At 46.1% G+C, this 15,585-nt stretch overlaps 1 protein-coding gene across 2 annotated transcripts; it reads right to left on the minus strand.

Annotated features, from left to right (window-relative positions):
• Nucleotides 1-238: 238 nt before the first annotated feature.
• Nucleotides 239-7,170, minus strand: IRF1 (interferon regulatory factor 1). Of its 2 annotated transcripts, none has more exons than XM_086851472.1 (10): nucleotides 6,994-7,170; nucleotides 5,743-5,834; nucleotides 4,652-4,751; nucleotides 4,288-4,464; nucleotides 3,915-3,964; nucleotides 3,654-3,789; nucleotides 3,379-3,504; nucleotides 2,727-2,770; nucleotides 1,778-1,913; nucleotides 239-1,317 (listed from the first exon to the last, which is right to left on the minus strand). In XM_086851472.1, exons 2-10 carry the CDS (start codon nucleotides 5,827-5,829, stop codon nucleotides 1,217-1,219), a joined length of 957 nt encoding a protein of 318 aa, XP_086707598.1. In that variant the 5' UTR covers nucleotides 5,830-5,834; nucleotides 6,994-7,170; the 3' UTR covers nucleotides 239-1,216. The 2 variants fall into 2 exon arrangements, with proteins under 2 accessions (XP_086707598.1, XP_023791866.1); XM_023936098.2 differs by lacking the exon at nucleotides 6,994-7,170 and adding an exon at nucleotides 5,989-6,673.
• Nucleotides 7,171-15,585: the final 8,415 nt, after the last annotated feature.

The following is a 15,585-nucleotide window of genomic DNA, read 5'->3' on the forward strand; positions in this document are numbered from 1 at the left end:
CAAAGCAACTAGTGCACAATGCACAGGACCAGGGCTCCCCTTCCCTGACATGTAGGATTCCACCCATCAGCTGCACTTGGAAGTGGGGTAGAACATGGGAACAAACTAAATTATTTGTGCTTTCATGAGTCATGAAAAAACCCCTCCAACTGTCTCCTTCAACAGCACATCTGTTTGGGTATTTTCAAGGATGCTGGAATGCACCCTCAGAGCTCTTCCATGAGAAAAAGTAAACACGTCATATATAAAACATTCTATTAAAACAAATATACAACACTTTATATACAAAAATAAAATGTACAGAAAATAGTCTGTTACAGCTTAGTGATTTGATTCCCATCTATTACACACACACATTAGAACCTCTTCCATCCAGCACTCGCCTGCACATGCTGATCCAGAGGATGTGTGGGATGTTACAGCTTGTTTGCAGTACTGGAGGAATCCCCACAGAGTGCCAGAAGGAATCTGCAAAAGGCATGGTAAAAATAAAGAGCTCTGCCCCTGTCAGTGCAAAATTGTCTCATGCAGCAGCTCTTGAACTCATATGAGAAAAAGGATAGGACATGCCTATGGCAGAGAACATCCTATGAGTGCACTTGGGGAACTGACTAGATGGAAGCAAATCCTAAACTGAATTTCCACATTTTAATGGTCTGTTTACAGAGTTTGAAAGGTCTGAAAGATGAACTATATGAAGGAGTAAATCGAAGAAGAGATGGCCCATTAGCGCAATTTTTTTGTGAAAGTGTAATGAGTTTTTAAGCTCAATGTCACCAGTGTTGCACAGGCAAGCAGCAATCAAAACTAACAGGTCAGAGACTGATCTGCAGTGTCTCCTCTAAGCACTCAGTGGGTAAAGTGCTCGTCACACCACACACAGGGAGGATGGTAACCTGCTCCCCAGGCTTGTGGTACCCCACCAGGCCAGACTCCATGGCACACTGACAGCCTCCAGCAAAAGCTTCACCTCCAGAACAATGAGGAGGGAACTGCAGCTGAGCACCTTCAATGCTGGAGTCCTGACAGCAAGATGGGGTTCCTTTTTAACATTGATTATGGTGTTCTTCATACTAACATTTCCAGGCCTACAACTGAAACGGAATAGAAAAGCTACTTTCCTCCTTCAGTCAGTAACAAAAAATTTCTTCCATTCTCTTCAAGCTTGTTGAAGTTTCTATCCAAGAGCAGTTTGTGGTTGGAGGAAGCCAAGGGTTTACAATCCACAGGGAATGACTTGCATGGTTGGCCTCACTGTATCCAGCCAGGAGAAGTCTAGGCTGCTTTTCTGGTCAAAGAACCTAAAATCCATCTCTCCTAGATAAAAGGAAGCAAGAATGGGCACTGAATTAATGAAGCAAGAGCAAAACAGTATAAAGGGTATATTAAAAATAAATATCAAAAATTGAAAGATTTCTCATATGGGACAAAATACTTTACACTATTAATTTCCAAAAATACATCAATCACTTTCTATTAAACTGTTTCATTTAAGCTATTGCTAGAGGAAATTTTTTCAGTGATATTCCAAGGAAGTCCTGAAAGCTGACCTAACTTACACATATATAACCCTGAAACTTCTAGGATTTCCTTACTGGAGGTATTTTTAACTTTTCCTTTTTATCAACAAATTCCTTACAGCCTTCCAACAGGCCATTTGGAAATCTCAGTACACAAGGATTGTGAATTCCTCCACTTCCTTTGCTGCCTGCCAATTAGTGTCTTATCTGCATCATGCTGTGGCCTTGACTGTCAGGCATAGCCCAGGAGGCTGTACCTGATGTGGTGTCAATATCCCCGTCCTGCTCCTTGTACCCGTAGGTGCTGCACTGGGTCTGGGTGCCCGAGTCGTTGGTGAGAAAGCCTTTCCCCCCAATGCTGGTGTTGTACCAGTCTTGGGCTGGTCCAAGCAGCTGGAAGAGAAGAAGGAGATGGTAAAAACTGCTCCTTCCTGCTATGGGTGCAGTGTTTGATTACTTGTCTTTAATTAGAAGACAGATAAACAACAAGATCAAGCTCTATTTTCTCTATGTAAGTTACATAAAACTTTTTTTGTCACAGTTAAAAAAAACAAACATGCAAAACAGCAAGGGCTGGAGCACCTTTTCCTATCTTATCAGTGGGATAAGCATGGCATGTCTGGAAATGCAGATTAGGAGCTAAACATGTCAGAGGTGGAGGGAAGGGCAAAATAAGAAAGTCTAGAGGATCTTTGCAGACCCTAATTCAACAAGCTGAGATCAAGGGAATGGCTGCAAGCTGTGCCAGGGGAAGTTTATTGGATGTTAGGGGAGAAATTTTCATGGAAAGGATTGTCTAGCATTGGAACAGGCTGTACAGGGAAGTGGTGGAGTCATCATCCCTGGAAGTGTTCAAACAACGTGAGGATATGGCACTTGAGGACATGGTTTAATGAACATGGTGGTGGTGGTGCTGAGCTGATGGCTGGACTTGATTACTTACAGATCTTTTCCAGCCTTAATGATTCAGTAACTCAGCAACTTCTTCTGACTTTCTCATGAAGGGTAAATATTTCCATGGGCGTGTCCTTTACAGTTCATGTTTGCAAAGCAGCTTTATTTTTACATTTGATTTTTCAGGCTTCCTCATTAAGAAACTGTATGTTCAGCTCAGATGAGACTGCATCAGACACCTGCTTCCCTTCCTCTCTTGGTACAAATATCAACTTTGGACAATTTTATTCTGACCAGAAGGGCTGGTTTTACCTTAAAAATATCTGGATTTATTTCCTCTTCATCTTCATCTGTGACTGTTTCGTAAGTACATAAATAAAAGGGAAGAAAACATAGATGTCAACTTTTAGCCCTCATACTTCTGCTTCTTCACCACAGAACCTGCTTCATATTCTCTTGTCACACAACATGGCTATTTTTATTCATATCCACCCCAGACTCCTCCCAGCCCTTCATCTCTGATGCTCTTCAACTAACTGCATGTTGAGATGCAGGGCTCCAGCCAGCTCTGACGCCTCCCCAGGAACAGAGCAGAGCCCACTTGCTGTGGAAGACGATAGGAGGAAGATGATTTGCACCCCCAGTGAAGAACCACTCTGATATATCCATGTTAATTATGTATTTCCCAAGGGGGAAGCATGGCTATCTCCACCATCTCTGCTGGAGCAGGTGGCATTTCAGAGCCTTTACCCCATGGGTAGGTGGCACGTGCCAGCTCTTCCCTTCTGCACCCTTGTTGGTTTGGTAAATCCAAACTCTCAAACCTATCAGATGGGGGTTGTTTTTTCTATAAAACAGCTAATTTTTCCTGATGGCCCAGGCACTCCTTCATTCTGCTGCCTTGCCTCCAGCCTGCCTCCAGCAGAGCAGTGAAAGACTGGGGTAGGAAACAAGAAATACCCACCTTCAGAGGACGAAGCCAGGGGAGACACCTGGAGCTGGTAGAGGTCATTGGTGCTGTCAGCCATGGTGACTTCCATTGCTGGCCTCCAGTCGGTCAGGGAGCCGCTCACCTCGCAGGAGGACAGGTCTGTGGGATGCACCAGGAGTTGGAACTCACAGCAGAGAGACAACCACCTGTTTCCTCCTGCACTGCAGGTGCCCCAGCCCCATCTTTGACAGTGGGTTTAGCACAAATGGCACCTTCTGCTCTGCTCAGACCTAATCCCAGCATCTCACCTAAGGTGATGGCTGTGCTCTCCACCTCCACTTCCTGCCCTGCATAATTGTGAATGGTGTAGCCACTGTGGTCATCTGGCAAAGGAGTGTTGGTTAAGGTTTCTGCTGACTCTTTCAGCCTTGTCTCTTCATAACACTATGAAAACAAGGGTAAAGCATGAAAGACTTGTCTAAGAACACGCAAATTCCCATATGAAAAAAAGTTAAGAAAGAAAACCACCAAAACCTCTAGCTTTTTCAGCTGCCTCTATAGACACATACCTTTCTCTTGCTCTTATTTCTTACTTCTCTTGAAGACTTCGACTTCCTTTCTGTGAAATAAAACAAGATGAATGTGAGAAAGGGCTGCACATTTTAGGCAAGTGTGAGCTCTTGCAGTCTTGAAACCTGATCAGCAAGCTCAACTACCACCAGCACCAGCCAGTCCCCACGATCCCCTGATGCTGCCTTCAGCCAGTGTAAGGAATCTGGGACAAAATTAACTTTTTGTACAAGCTGTTCCCAGCAATAACCAGTGAGCAAGCCCAGCAGCACCAGTGCTATCAACAGGTCTCTTACCCCCTGCTTACATAGAGCAGGACATTTGAAGTTTTGTTTAATCAGTGTAATTCCAGCTGCATTGCCAAGGGTTTACCTTTCTTCTGATGCTTTGTCAAGGGTGGCAGCATCCTGTAAACCCTGACAGCACTGGAGCCCCTGTTGATGCTTTTATCCTTCATTTCTTCAATGTCAGGCAGGGAATTCATGGCACAGCGGAAATTTGCCTTCCAGGTTTTTGGATCAGGATTTTTCTCACCTTCTTTATACCTTCCTATAAATAAGAGATGGGTTGTGTATTTTTAGAATTTCCAGTGCTGGTTTTTCCCACCAAAAGATACCAATATTCTATTTTCTGACATATACATTAGCAGTTAATCTAACTACCAGTGTAAGTCAAGGCAATAAAATGCCTTGTTTAAGACAGTCATATAACATGGGAATGTAAAGCCAGCACACACCTGTATGAATGGCCCAACTCCTGAAAAGGCAGGCATCCTTCTCCATGTCCCAGCCATGCTTAGCTGCATGTTTCCACGGGATTTGAAATATCCTCTTATCCTGAAATTTAACCAATAGAGATTTGAATTAAAAAAGAAACATCATATGCCAGTTTGGAATGATGGATTTAATCAGAGTTCTTGTTGCAGCTCAGAAATGTTATAACCCACCCACCCCCACTCTACATTTTAGAGCAGGAGGAGGGTTATAACTATTGGCATATAACTAAAATGGCTATTTAATCTATATTTTCATTAAATAGCCATTGTTCCATCTATTTTGTTCATAGCATTTAAGGCTTTTTATGGTTTCTGAAACTGGGAAAAAACCCCAAAGTTGCTACAGTACAGTAGAAGTGAGCAGTATTATGAACTTTATCCTTTATCCAACTTTATTTTAATAATTTCAATACATCACATCTAACCTATTAGATAAATTGTTATAAAATACAGCATTTTTTTCTAGATATCCTTTGTCAGAGAATCCCTTTTTAAAATTGCCCATAAGATCCTGCAGCAATCCTACCAAAAAATACAGCTTAAATACCCTCTTGGGGTGGATATGGAAACTTCAGAGACTTGGTTCAATAAGCTCAGTGATTTCGACCTGTGCTACACCCTGGTAACAGGGACATGCCTTACAGACTGAAAAATACAACATTTCTTTCACGCTGAATCCTTAAAATGGAAGCAACTGGAGTATAACAGCAGCTGCTTATCTGGAACAGGAAGTGACTTGGCTTAATGAGCAGCAGTAGTTAAAAGAAATTTTAAAGGTTTCTTCGTTTTCCAACATACTCAGAATGTTTTCATTGCAATTTATCATTCCTCTCCTGGGAATTTTCTGAGGGGAAAATGGAACTACCCCACTGTGTACCAAGCAGAGCTACCGTTATTTCAAACAAAAACTGTTGCCTTTTAAACATAATGTTGGCAAGTTTTCTCCATGTCTTTTCCTTTATGATCTTGACTTGTGTTTAGTGTCATCTAAGAACAAGAAATGTTACACAAGTAGTACTACTAATGATGATAATAGTAGAAAGCAGACTCACCTTGTTAATCCATATCAGTCCTGGTATTTGGTTGGAATCAATCTGCAATTCCAGCCAGGGCCTCATGCGCATTCTTGACACTGGCATGTTGGCTGTGAAAAAAGGAACAAACAGGTCAGACAAACTCTCATCACTGTTTTAACCACTCTGCGGTGTCGCCTCTCCCACACCTTCTGTGCTCAGCATCACCCCCAATGCTACAGAGAACCACTTTTCCATAGTCCTAACCTGCTCAGTGCCTCTCACCTGCTCCTGGAGGGAAATGCTTCCTGCTCCGCCTGGCGCAGCTCCAGAACAGGGCTCAGGTTTGGAATTCGGCCAAGAGGCCGAAGGCAGCAGTGGGTGTTGAGTCCGTGCTGCGTGGGACCGGTGAGGCCGGGAGGAGCCCGGTTCCGAGCCCGGTTCCGAGCCCGGTTCCGAGCCCGGTTCCGAGCCCGGTTCCGGGAGGGAGCCTCCCCCCAGCACCGCCACTGGCTGCGAGTGTCCCCCCGCTCTACCGCCGCGGAGACATCAGTATAAAAATCCTCTTCTTTAAAGTTTAATATTAATGAAGTTGCGCAAGGTAGGCCCTGCTGCAGGTGGGTGTCCCCAATCCACCGCGAGCCGTCCCGAGGAGCGGCGCTGCCTGCACGGACCGGCCCTCCCGGCGCTTCCTTCGCACAAATAATTTCCTGTTTGCGGTGTTTTCCCAAGACACGCACAGCCCAAGATTGCCCAGAGACCTCGTTTCTAACTTTCACCAACGAGCCGCTGGGCGGGGGCGGGACGAGGTCACGGCGAGTGCCCGCCCCGGGCCGGAGTGTGCCAAGGGCTGCAGCGGGGCTCCACCGGCGGGGGGGAACCGTGCCCGGCCCCCGGGGCAGCGGGGACAGCTCCGGCCCCGGCCTGTCCTCTCCGAGGCCGCTGCCCGCAGGAGGGATGCGAGCTGCCCGCCCCGACGGCCGCGGGGCTTTGAGCCCGCTCCGCCTCCAGAACTCCTCCGCACGACAGAGGCTGGAGCTGCCGCCTCCCGAGCCGAGCTGAGCCCCGCCGTGCCCCCGGAACCGCTCCCGTGCACCCTGCGGGGCGCCTTCTCCTGGAAGCTCCGTGCTGCGCAAAGCGGCAGGCTAACGGGGGGGTAAGATAGGAAAGGTACATGATAGGAGATCAGGATAGGATAGGATGGGATAGGATAGGATAGGATGGGATAGGATGGGATAGGATATAGGATCCCATAGGACACGCCAGGACCCCATAACAGGTTGCACCCACCTGTCTGTGCCGTGCAGTGCCGAGCTGTGGCCGTCCCGGCTCTGTGTGCCGCCGGCCGCACCCGCGGGTATAACGCGGCGGCTCCGGGATTCCCCGCGCCCGGGCCCGGCCGCCGCCCGGCCAATCCGCGCCGTGCCCAGGGGTGGCCGCTGCCGCCATTGGCGGCCGCCGCAGCATCACTTCGGGGAAATCACGCTGTTGTAGCACCAGCGGCTCGGGGGGCGCGGCTCCCCCGCCGCCAACCCCGCCCCGCCGCGGGATCCGGCCCCCAGCTGCCGGGGGATCCAGAGCCTGTCCCACCGAGGGATCGTGCCTCTGTCACAGGGAGGGATCTTGTCCCTGTCCCACAGAGACATCCGGTTCCCGTCCCCCCGCGGGATCCAGCCCCCGTCCCGCAGAAATGTCCTTTTCCCTTCCCACAGAGGGATCCAGCCTCTGGACCACAGAGTGATCTAGCCCCCTGGTCAGGGAGAGACGGAGGCAAAGCAATTCCTCTGCATATCATGGTGAACCCAAAGCAGGGACCAGCGTGTGCCAGGTGCCCACCTGGCCTCAGCAGACCAGTGGCAGGACAAGGGGGAATGGCTTCATGCTTGAGATTAGATATTAAAAATAAATTCTCCCCTGTGAGGGTGGTGACACCCTGCAATGGGTTGCCCAGAGAGGACACTCTATCCCTGGAAGTGTTCAAGGATAGGTTGGATGGGGCTTGAAGCAACGTGGTCTGGTGGAAGGTGTCCTTATTGCAAGGTGTTGGCACCTTTAAGGTCCCATCCAATGAAAAACACCCTGGGATTCTGCGATTCTGTGATAAATGGTGACCAAAGGTATTGTCCCCTCTTATCCCTCTTGGATGAAGCCTGAGGAAGGGAAATGGCAGCATGACAGAAGGCTGCTGAAACCATCAGGATTTCTCTTCATGCAGCACTGTAGCTGTGTGACAGGGAGATCAGATTTTCACCTGATGTCTTCAAGGTGCGTTCCATTCAGCAGAATATTAGAGAATTTTTAATTACTACCATAATTTCAAGGAAGGTTTGTAGTCACATGGAACAGGAATTTATATCAGGAGAGAGGTACAAAGATGCATGGGCAGCTGAGACAGGAGTGTGACGCCACCACACTGAGTCCCTGCTCTTGCAAGTTTTCTTCTTTCAATATAAAGATGAAAGAAAACCCCCAACCTGGTTTTTACCACACATAAACACCCTGTTGGAGTCCTATGATGTCTCTTAACTAATGTTTTTTTTGTCTGCTTGACACACTTAACTTGTGGTAGGATCCTCCAGTCAGGTCTTTGTGCTGCAGGACACATCATTTACCACCATAAAATTTCACCATAGGTAAAGATACAACATATTAGGTAAATTAAGCAAATAATCAAAGAAGGAGAGATATTAGATATTACTAAAGAAATAGAAGCTAACATAAATGTAAGCCTGAAAAAGAGAAGACAGAAGATATTTGATGTTTCAGTGCAAATGTCATCTACAAAAATATTCACACCACCTCTAATACAACCTAAATATTGACAAAAAAAAAAGATTATGCTGATTGCTTTTGAGTTACTGCCTCCCATGGTTTGCTTTCACCACTCACCCAGCTTTAGAAAAAATGAATTCTGAGCTTCCTGGTTTCATGGGCCAAGGTCTGCATACACCAACTATATCAAACACCTTAAATGACTTAATTTTTAACAGTAACTTTTTTTGATCCATTACATCAGTACTCTTGAGACCCTCACTGTCTTTTTAGTCTGTATCTTGTCAGGAATTGACATCAAACACCAAATAAATAGACCTAGAATAGAAATGCATGAAAGAAAGTTAACAGCCCACCCCTCCATCTCCTCTTCTTTCCTCAGGTTTAAACCCAGACAGATCCTACGTGATGAAACTCAATTGACCTTTCTACCTGTGTCCCACATCTGCATGGCACATTTCCATGGAGCAGGACCTGCCCAGCCTGAGATGCCTTATGTTTGCTTGCTTTTTTGCTATCTTTCTGCTGAAACAAGGAAATAACAACTTGTGTCTCCACAATATTACTGAGTGTCAGACTCCCTTATAGCACGCTCACAAAGCCTTCTCCTTATTGAACAGACTCCTTCCTCTCATTTATCCACAACAGTAACTTCCCTGTCAGCAGCTTACTGAATGTAGCAAGAATATACACTTAAATTAGTCATGTATAGAAGTATAAGGGAGGAATAATCTCAGGGAGTCAGTAAATGGTTGGCCATAAACCCCTTCTGCTCCACCCAGTTAATCAACCAAGAATTTCCATAATGTCAACAGCAGAATCATAGCCCTGCTCCAGCTTTGTTGCACAGGCATCTCACCTTGGACACCTTTTTTCATATTCCCTCCATGAATTGCCCGTTCCCAGTAAGCTGAGACACGGAGAAGCAGATAACTGACATATGACATTTGCTTGATCCAGGGGTATCCAAAGTCTAGGACTGTTGAATGCAGAGGTAATATTTAATAGTACCTTTATTTAAAACCAAATTCAATCCCAAACTGGTCCTCCAGAAAGTTGTGTTTGTTATCCTATAACATGTACCTCTCCCTTGCAGCCAGTGCCCTGAAATAAGGAGCTTCTAGGAAGACTGTAATTTAAATGATGCAAAAAATGTGACCTGGATGACATCAGCCATGGAGCTCCTGGAATTGCCTCTGAGGAGGGAGGGTTATGGATCAGATATAGAGGCTCAGACATGGGTCTTTTTTTCTCTAGCATCATTGCTCCTCTTGTTTAAGGAGCTCAGGATGGCTCTGATCAGGTGCTCAATGAAAGAAATCGTGGTTAATATAGAACCCCATGTGCCATGGGGTGAACCTGAGGTTCCAAACATCTAGAAACACTTCGAGAAGCTGGAAGGTAAAGGGCAGAAAGCCAGCACACTTCAGTGCAGACATGCTTGCCAATGTGGGTACAGACTTAAGAGCTGCATTCACCTCCAGGTGAGCCTTGGGTTCTCAGTCTCTAAGGTGTCTTGGGCAAAAGAGCTTGAGCATTACACCAAACACTCATGACAGTCTTTGCTTTGAAGATTTTCCCCTCCCCTGTGAACTCAGCCAGGGGAGAAGGTCCACAGTGGGGAATCTGTGCTGTGGGGAGATGGGGAGATGAGTTTGGGGGCTGCCACAGAAAGCTGCCTCTGGTGACTTGGTAGTGAGCCCAGGGAGGCAGCAGGGCCCCAGGTCTGCAAGCTCAGGCAGTATTTGTTGGGGGGGAGTGAACAACCACAGGATGGAGCAGGGGTTTTGTGGAGGGGAAGAGTCGGAGCACAGTGAGAGGGAGCCTCTTATCTCTTTCCTTGTGGCCCTGGCTGCTTCCTTCCATCTCTGCATCAGGACCTTCCCATTCCCACCAGCCTCAACAGCCCTTCCAGACCCCACTCTGTTAAGGTTTGTTTGTTCCTTTTTTCTATCTGCTTTAAGAGAAACTTGCTCTAATTCAAGCCCTTTCTAATTTCCTCCCCCTCCCCACCTCTGTTCCTTTTTCCCGTCAACTGAGAAACAAATCTTCCTTTTTGGAGTGGGACATAAAAGATGGGTGCAAAGTCATTCCTATAACCTCATCATTGTCAGGGTTCCCCACTAAGGAGCAACCCAGCTGCTGCCACAGTTTGGTGACAGAGGTCATCTGTGGGCAGGAAATGCCTCTTCCTGCCAAGGGCTTTCCAGGCAGTGAGGGGTTAATACAGTGAGATTATTTTATTTTTTGTTCCCAGGAGCAGGGATGGATTATCAGCCTTAAAAGCTGCCAAGGCAGACAAACAAAACTAGCTGCTTCTGGGTCAGAAGCTGTGAGGGTGCAGGGTTTGCTGCAGGCTGTTTCCATTTCTTATAAATGCCTGTTTTACAGAAAGGAACTTTGGTTGAAGCACATGCAGGAGAATGAATGTCAGAAATGTTGAAACTGCCCAGCTGGCATGATGTAATCCCAGCAAGTGCTCTGATCTGCAGGCTACAATAAATATATCCTGGGATGGGCTGTTTACAGTTTCCTGGAATTGGAAAGACCTATCTGAAGGCTCAAAATCATTCCAGTTCTTCCCAGTGATAGCACAGCAAATTTTTTAATTAAACCAAAAAAAGATTCTGTGCTTGTTTTGGTGGGAATAAAGGAAATTGCAAAAACTTCACTTATGGTCTTGGACTTTCCATACTCCTTACTTTCCTCTCCACCTTGAAAGAGGACACAGACGTGTCATGAACAATTTGCTGAGGGAAGTCCTGTGAGCTGCAGGCACCTGTCAGCTCTGACAATTTTGCTGACAAGGGTGCAGACCTGCAGCAGCCTGAGCTCCCTGAAAAGGGCCATGGTGCACATGGGTCTTCACCCAGGGCACAGTGGAGCAGCTGTGGGACAGTCATGGGGCTGTGCAGACCCGGGGTGACCTGGGGTCCTGCCATCCTGGCCAGTAACCCCCCAAGTCACATGGGAATCCGTGCACTTGAAACTGCTGGAGTATTGCCAGTGAAGCTGGGGCTGAGATCAGTAGAAAAAAATGTGAGTTGTGTCTTCAAGTTTTTTTATTTGCCCTTAGAATATCCATCTGAGAGTGGGAATGGACCTCCTGCCCAACTGGCCATCTGCAGAGCAGGAGTCAAGCCAAAGGGACAAGCAGCATGGTGGGCAAGGCTGGCTGTGCTTCTCATCTGGCTCCTGGCTTGGAGAGTTTGCTCCATCCTGCACTGATTAGAAAAGGTGCCAAACTTCCCAGCTGTCAGAAAGGAAGGACAGGCCAGTGCCTGTGGCAGCGTGGTTTGGTGCCTCTAGCCCTTCTCAGGGCTAGGCAGGGGCCTTCTGGGGGCTCACAGAGGCCACCCCCCACCTCCTGCCCATCCCCTACCTACACCTCCTGCCTCTGCCTGCAGCCAGTCCCTGCCTGCACACTGCTGCTGCCCTCCAGCAGCTGGAACAGGCCAGTGTGCCTGCAAGCAGCAGGCAGGGATGGAAGGATGGAACGATGGAAGGATGGAGATAATCCTGGGGATGGACGCCAGTCCTCCAGTAAAAGTCAGCTGGAAGTGGAGGCTGCAGTGCAGTGACCCATGAGTGTTTCACTTCTGCTTCACCTCGGAAAGAACATCCATAATGCCTGTTTTGTTTGGAAAAGACTGTCCTGTCCTTGTGCAAAGAGACTGCTGAAACAGAAGTTCTTATGGATGCTGAGAAGTGCCTGGGCTGGTCACCTTAGTGCCATGAGGAGCTAAATGATGGGAAGGGGAGGCAGGATGCAGTGGGAAGGTGGCTTGTTCCAGCTGGGATAGAATGCAGGTGAACAGCAGGATAGGACTCTGGTCTGAGCTGGGCTGCTGGTCCCAGTGCTGATTGCAACCATGGTGGCATCAAGGATCTTATAGGACCATAGCAAAGAGTGAAAATCATGTGCTAAAACATCTGAGTTGTGTTCCTTATATTTTGGTTATTGACTGGCTTTTAACCTTGATGCCAGCTGCAAACATCTCTGTCCAGACACAGACCCTGAGGGAGAACAGCAGCCATAATAGATAATACCACAATTCACATAAGCAAGACTCAGATTTGGTGCTTGAAAAACACCTGCCTGAGGCAGGCGTAGTGCTCCTGTCCTGCCCGGGTCAGAGTAGTCACAGCTGTCACTTCTGGCTCGAGCAGTACCCAGTGAGGGGGACCCTGGGGAAGGGACCAGCTGTCCCACATGATTCCTTGTTCAAACTCATCACCTTCACCTGTTTGGTGGGAGTGGTTTTTCTGAAATAAACATAGATTTCATTTTTTTATTATTATTTCTTAACATCCTCTGCAGTCCCAGTGGAGACTCCCAGCCACAAACTCGCCAGCTGTGGCTGAAATTTCACATCAATGGGGTTTTGTTGTCCCCTCATTTTTCTATCTTTTGTTCCCACCTTTTTTTTTTGTGTCTGCCTCCTATTTTTTTGTGCACCCACATTTTTTTGTATCCCCCTTTTTGTGTGTCCCTCTTCATGTCCCCCCTTTTTTATGTCCCTCCTTTTTTCCCCCCTTTTTTATTGCCTCTGTTTCTTTTGTCCCCTTTCCTTTTCCCCCCTTTTTGCCCTCCCTTTTTTCCCCCCTTTTTCTCTAATCCTTCTCCCCTTCCCCCTCTTTTTTTCCACTTGTTGCTGTTGTGTCTGTCTGTCTATCTATATCTATATCTATCTGTCTGTCTATTTATTTCTATTTGTCTATCTATATCTATCAATCATCTATCTGTCTGTCTGCCTATATCTATCTATCTATGTACCTATCTATCTATGTATCTATCTGTATCTGTCTATTTATATCTATTTGTCTATCTATATCTATCTATCAATCATCTGTCTGTCTGCCTATATCTATCTATGTACCTATCTATGTATCTATCTATATCTGTCTATTTATATCTATTTGTCTATCTATATCTATCTATCTATCTATCAATTTGTCTGTCTGCCTATATCTATCTATATCTATATCTATCTATATCTATCAATCAATCTATATCTATATATATCTCTATCTATCTAGATCTATCTATATCTATCTACCTATCTATATCTAATTATCTATCTATCTATCTATCTATATCTATCTATCTATATCTAATTATCTATCTATCTCTATCTATATCTAATTATCTATCTATCTATATCTATCTATCTATCTATCTATCTATCTATCTATATCCATCTCTGTATATTTGTATCTATTTGTCTATTTATATCTATCAATCTATCTGTCTGTCTGCCTATATCTATCTATATCTATCTATCTGTCTATCTATCTATATCTATCTATCTATCTATCTATCTATCTCTATCTATATCTATCTATATCTATCTATATCTATCTATATCTATCTATCTATCTATCTATCTATCTATCTCTATCTATATCTATCTATCTCTATCTATCTCTATCTATCTATCTATCTATCTATCTATCTATCTATCTATCTATCTATCTATCTATCTATCTATCTATCTATCTATCTCTATCTATCTATCATCTATCTATCTATCTATCTATCTATCTATCTATCTATCTATCTATCTATCTATCTATCTATCTATCTATCTATCTATCTATCTATCTATCATTTTCCCCGTTTCCCCACTACTCTCCACTTGCTCCTCCCTCCTGGTTCGGTGCCTCCCACCCCGTTTTTGTCCCCTGCTCCGGCCGTGCCCAGTTTCGGTTTCCTGCGGGAGCGGCGGGAGCGCCTTCCGGGAATCGGCGCTGGGGAGCGCGGCCGCGGCAGGGCGCTCGGGGGAGGGGAGTGACTCAGGGATGCTCGGGAATTCCGGCCCGGGAATCTCCGCCCGTGCCGGGAAACCCCCCTGGGGGCACCGGGATGCTCCTGCCCTGACCCCTGCGGGCACCGGGATGCTCCTGCCCTGACCCCCTGGGGGCACCGGGATGCTCCTGCCCTGACCCCCTGGGGGCTCCGGGATGCTCCTGCCCTGACCCCTGGGGGCTCCGGTACCCGCTCCATCCGCCGACCCACGGCCGAGCCCCGAGAAGGAAACCAGAATTGCTCTCTGGGATGAGTAGTGCTGCTAGCCGGGTCAATTGCAGTGCCAAATGGAAGTATTAAAGTGCCAAATGGAAGTATTAAAGGTTAATTGAAGTTAGAGTGTTGTTTCACCGTGTTAACGGTATGCTGTTTTCCCTGGCCATGCTAGAAAAGATGATTTATATGTTAAATAGAAAAATTACATAAAATATTATATATATGTTATTAATATGTTATATGTTATTAATTATATATTATATTAATTATATATTATATTTTTAAAAGGTAGTCTAGAACTCCCCGAAATATTATATACTATAATATAATAATGTAATATAATGTAATATATATAATATATATTACACTTAAAATGCAATAAATATTTATACATAATTCAGTACATATTTTACCGTCTATATGATTTTTTTCCCCTTAGCATGATAGAAAAGATGATTCTTTTGAACTTTCTATAGAAATAGTTAATATTAAAGTGCGGCTGGAGCAGTTCTCCCCTGAAGCAGGATCCAGGTGGGTCGGAGGGCAGGTGTCTGCAGTGATTTGGGGGTACAGCGATCCAGACAGAGCTCTCAGTATCTTTAAAGTTCCTTTTTTTTTTTTTTTTTCTTTTTTGCTGACCTTGCGCTTGTCCTGCTGACTCGTGCCAGCAGCATGGTTCATTTTCTTCTCGTAGGTAGTTTCATCACGCCCTGTTCAGGCTGTTCAGCCTGTTCAGACTTTGTGCACTCGTTTCTCCTCACCATTCCTGGGTGTTTTCCACGGTCCGCTGGAGCTGGAGCCAAATCAAGCCATTCTTTTTTCTCCACCTTTTGGCCCCTCTCAAATGCACCCCCTGAATCCAGGGAATCCTGGCCAGGGAACCTCCCTGTGAGCACTTCCCTGCCTGGATTTAACTCGAATGTGGTTGCACCCGAGGTTAAACCTCTCCGCTGATGTCGCCTTGTTCTTTAGGCAAGGACTTTTGGGCTGTCACCTCCTTCCTGCTGCCGGGAAAGTCGAGGCAGAGCGTTCAAAGCGTTTTGTGCCCCGCGGGGATTGCCTGGCTCTGGTGGCACCGAGGGGAC

This window comes from Cyanistes caeruleus, chromosome 15, assembly GCF_971803275.1.
Source record: "Cyanistes caeruleus chromosome 15, bCyaCae1.hap1.1, whole genome shotgun sequence".
Lineage (NCBI taxonomy): Eukaryota > Metazoa > Chordata > Aves > Passeriformes > Paridae > Cyanistes > Cyanistes caeruleus.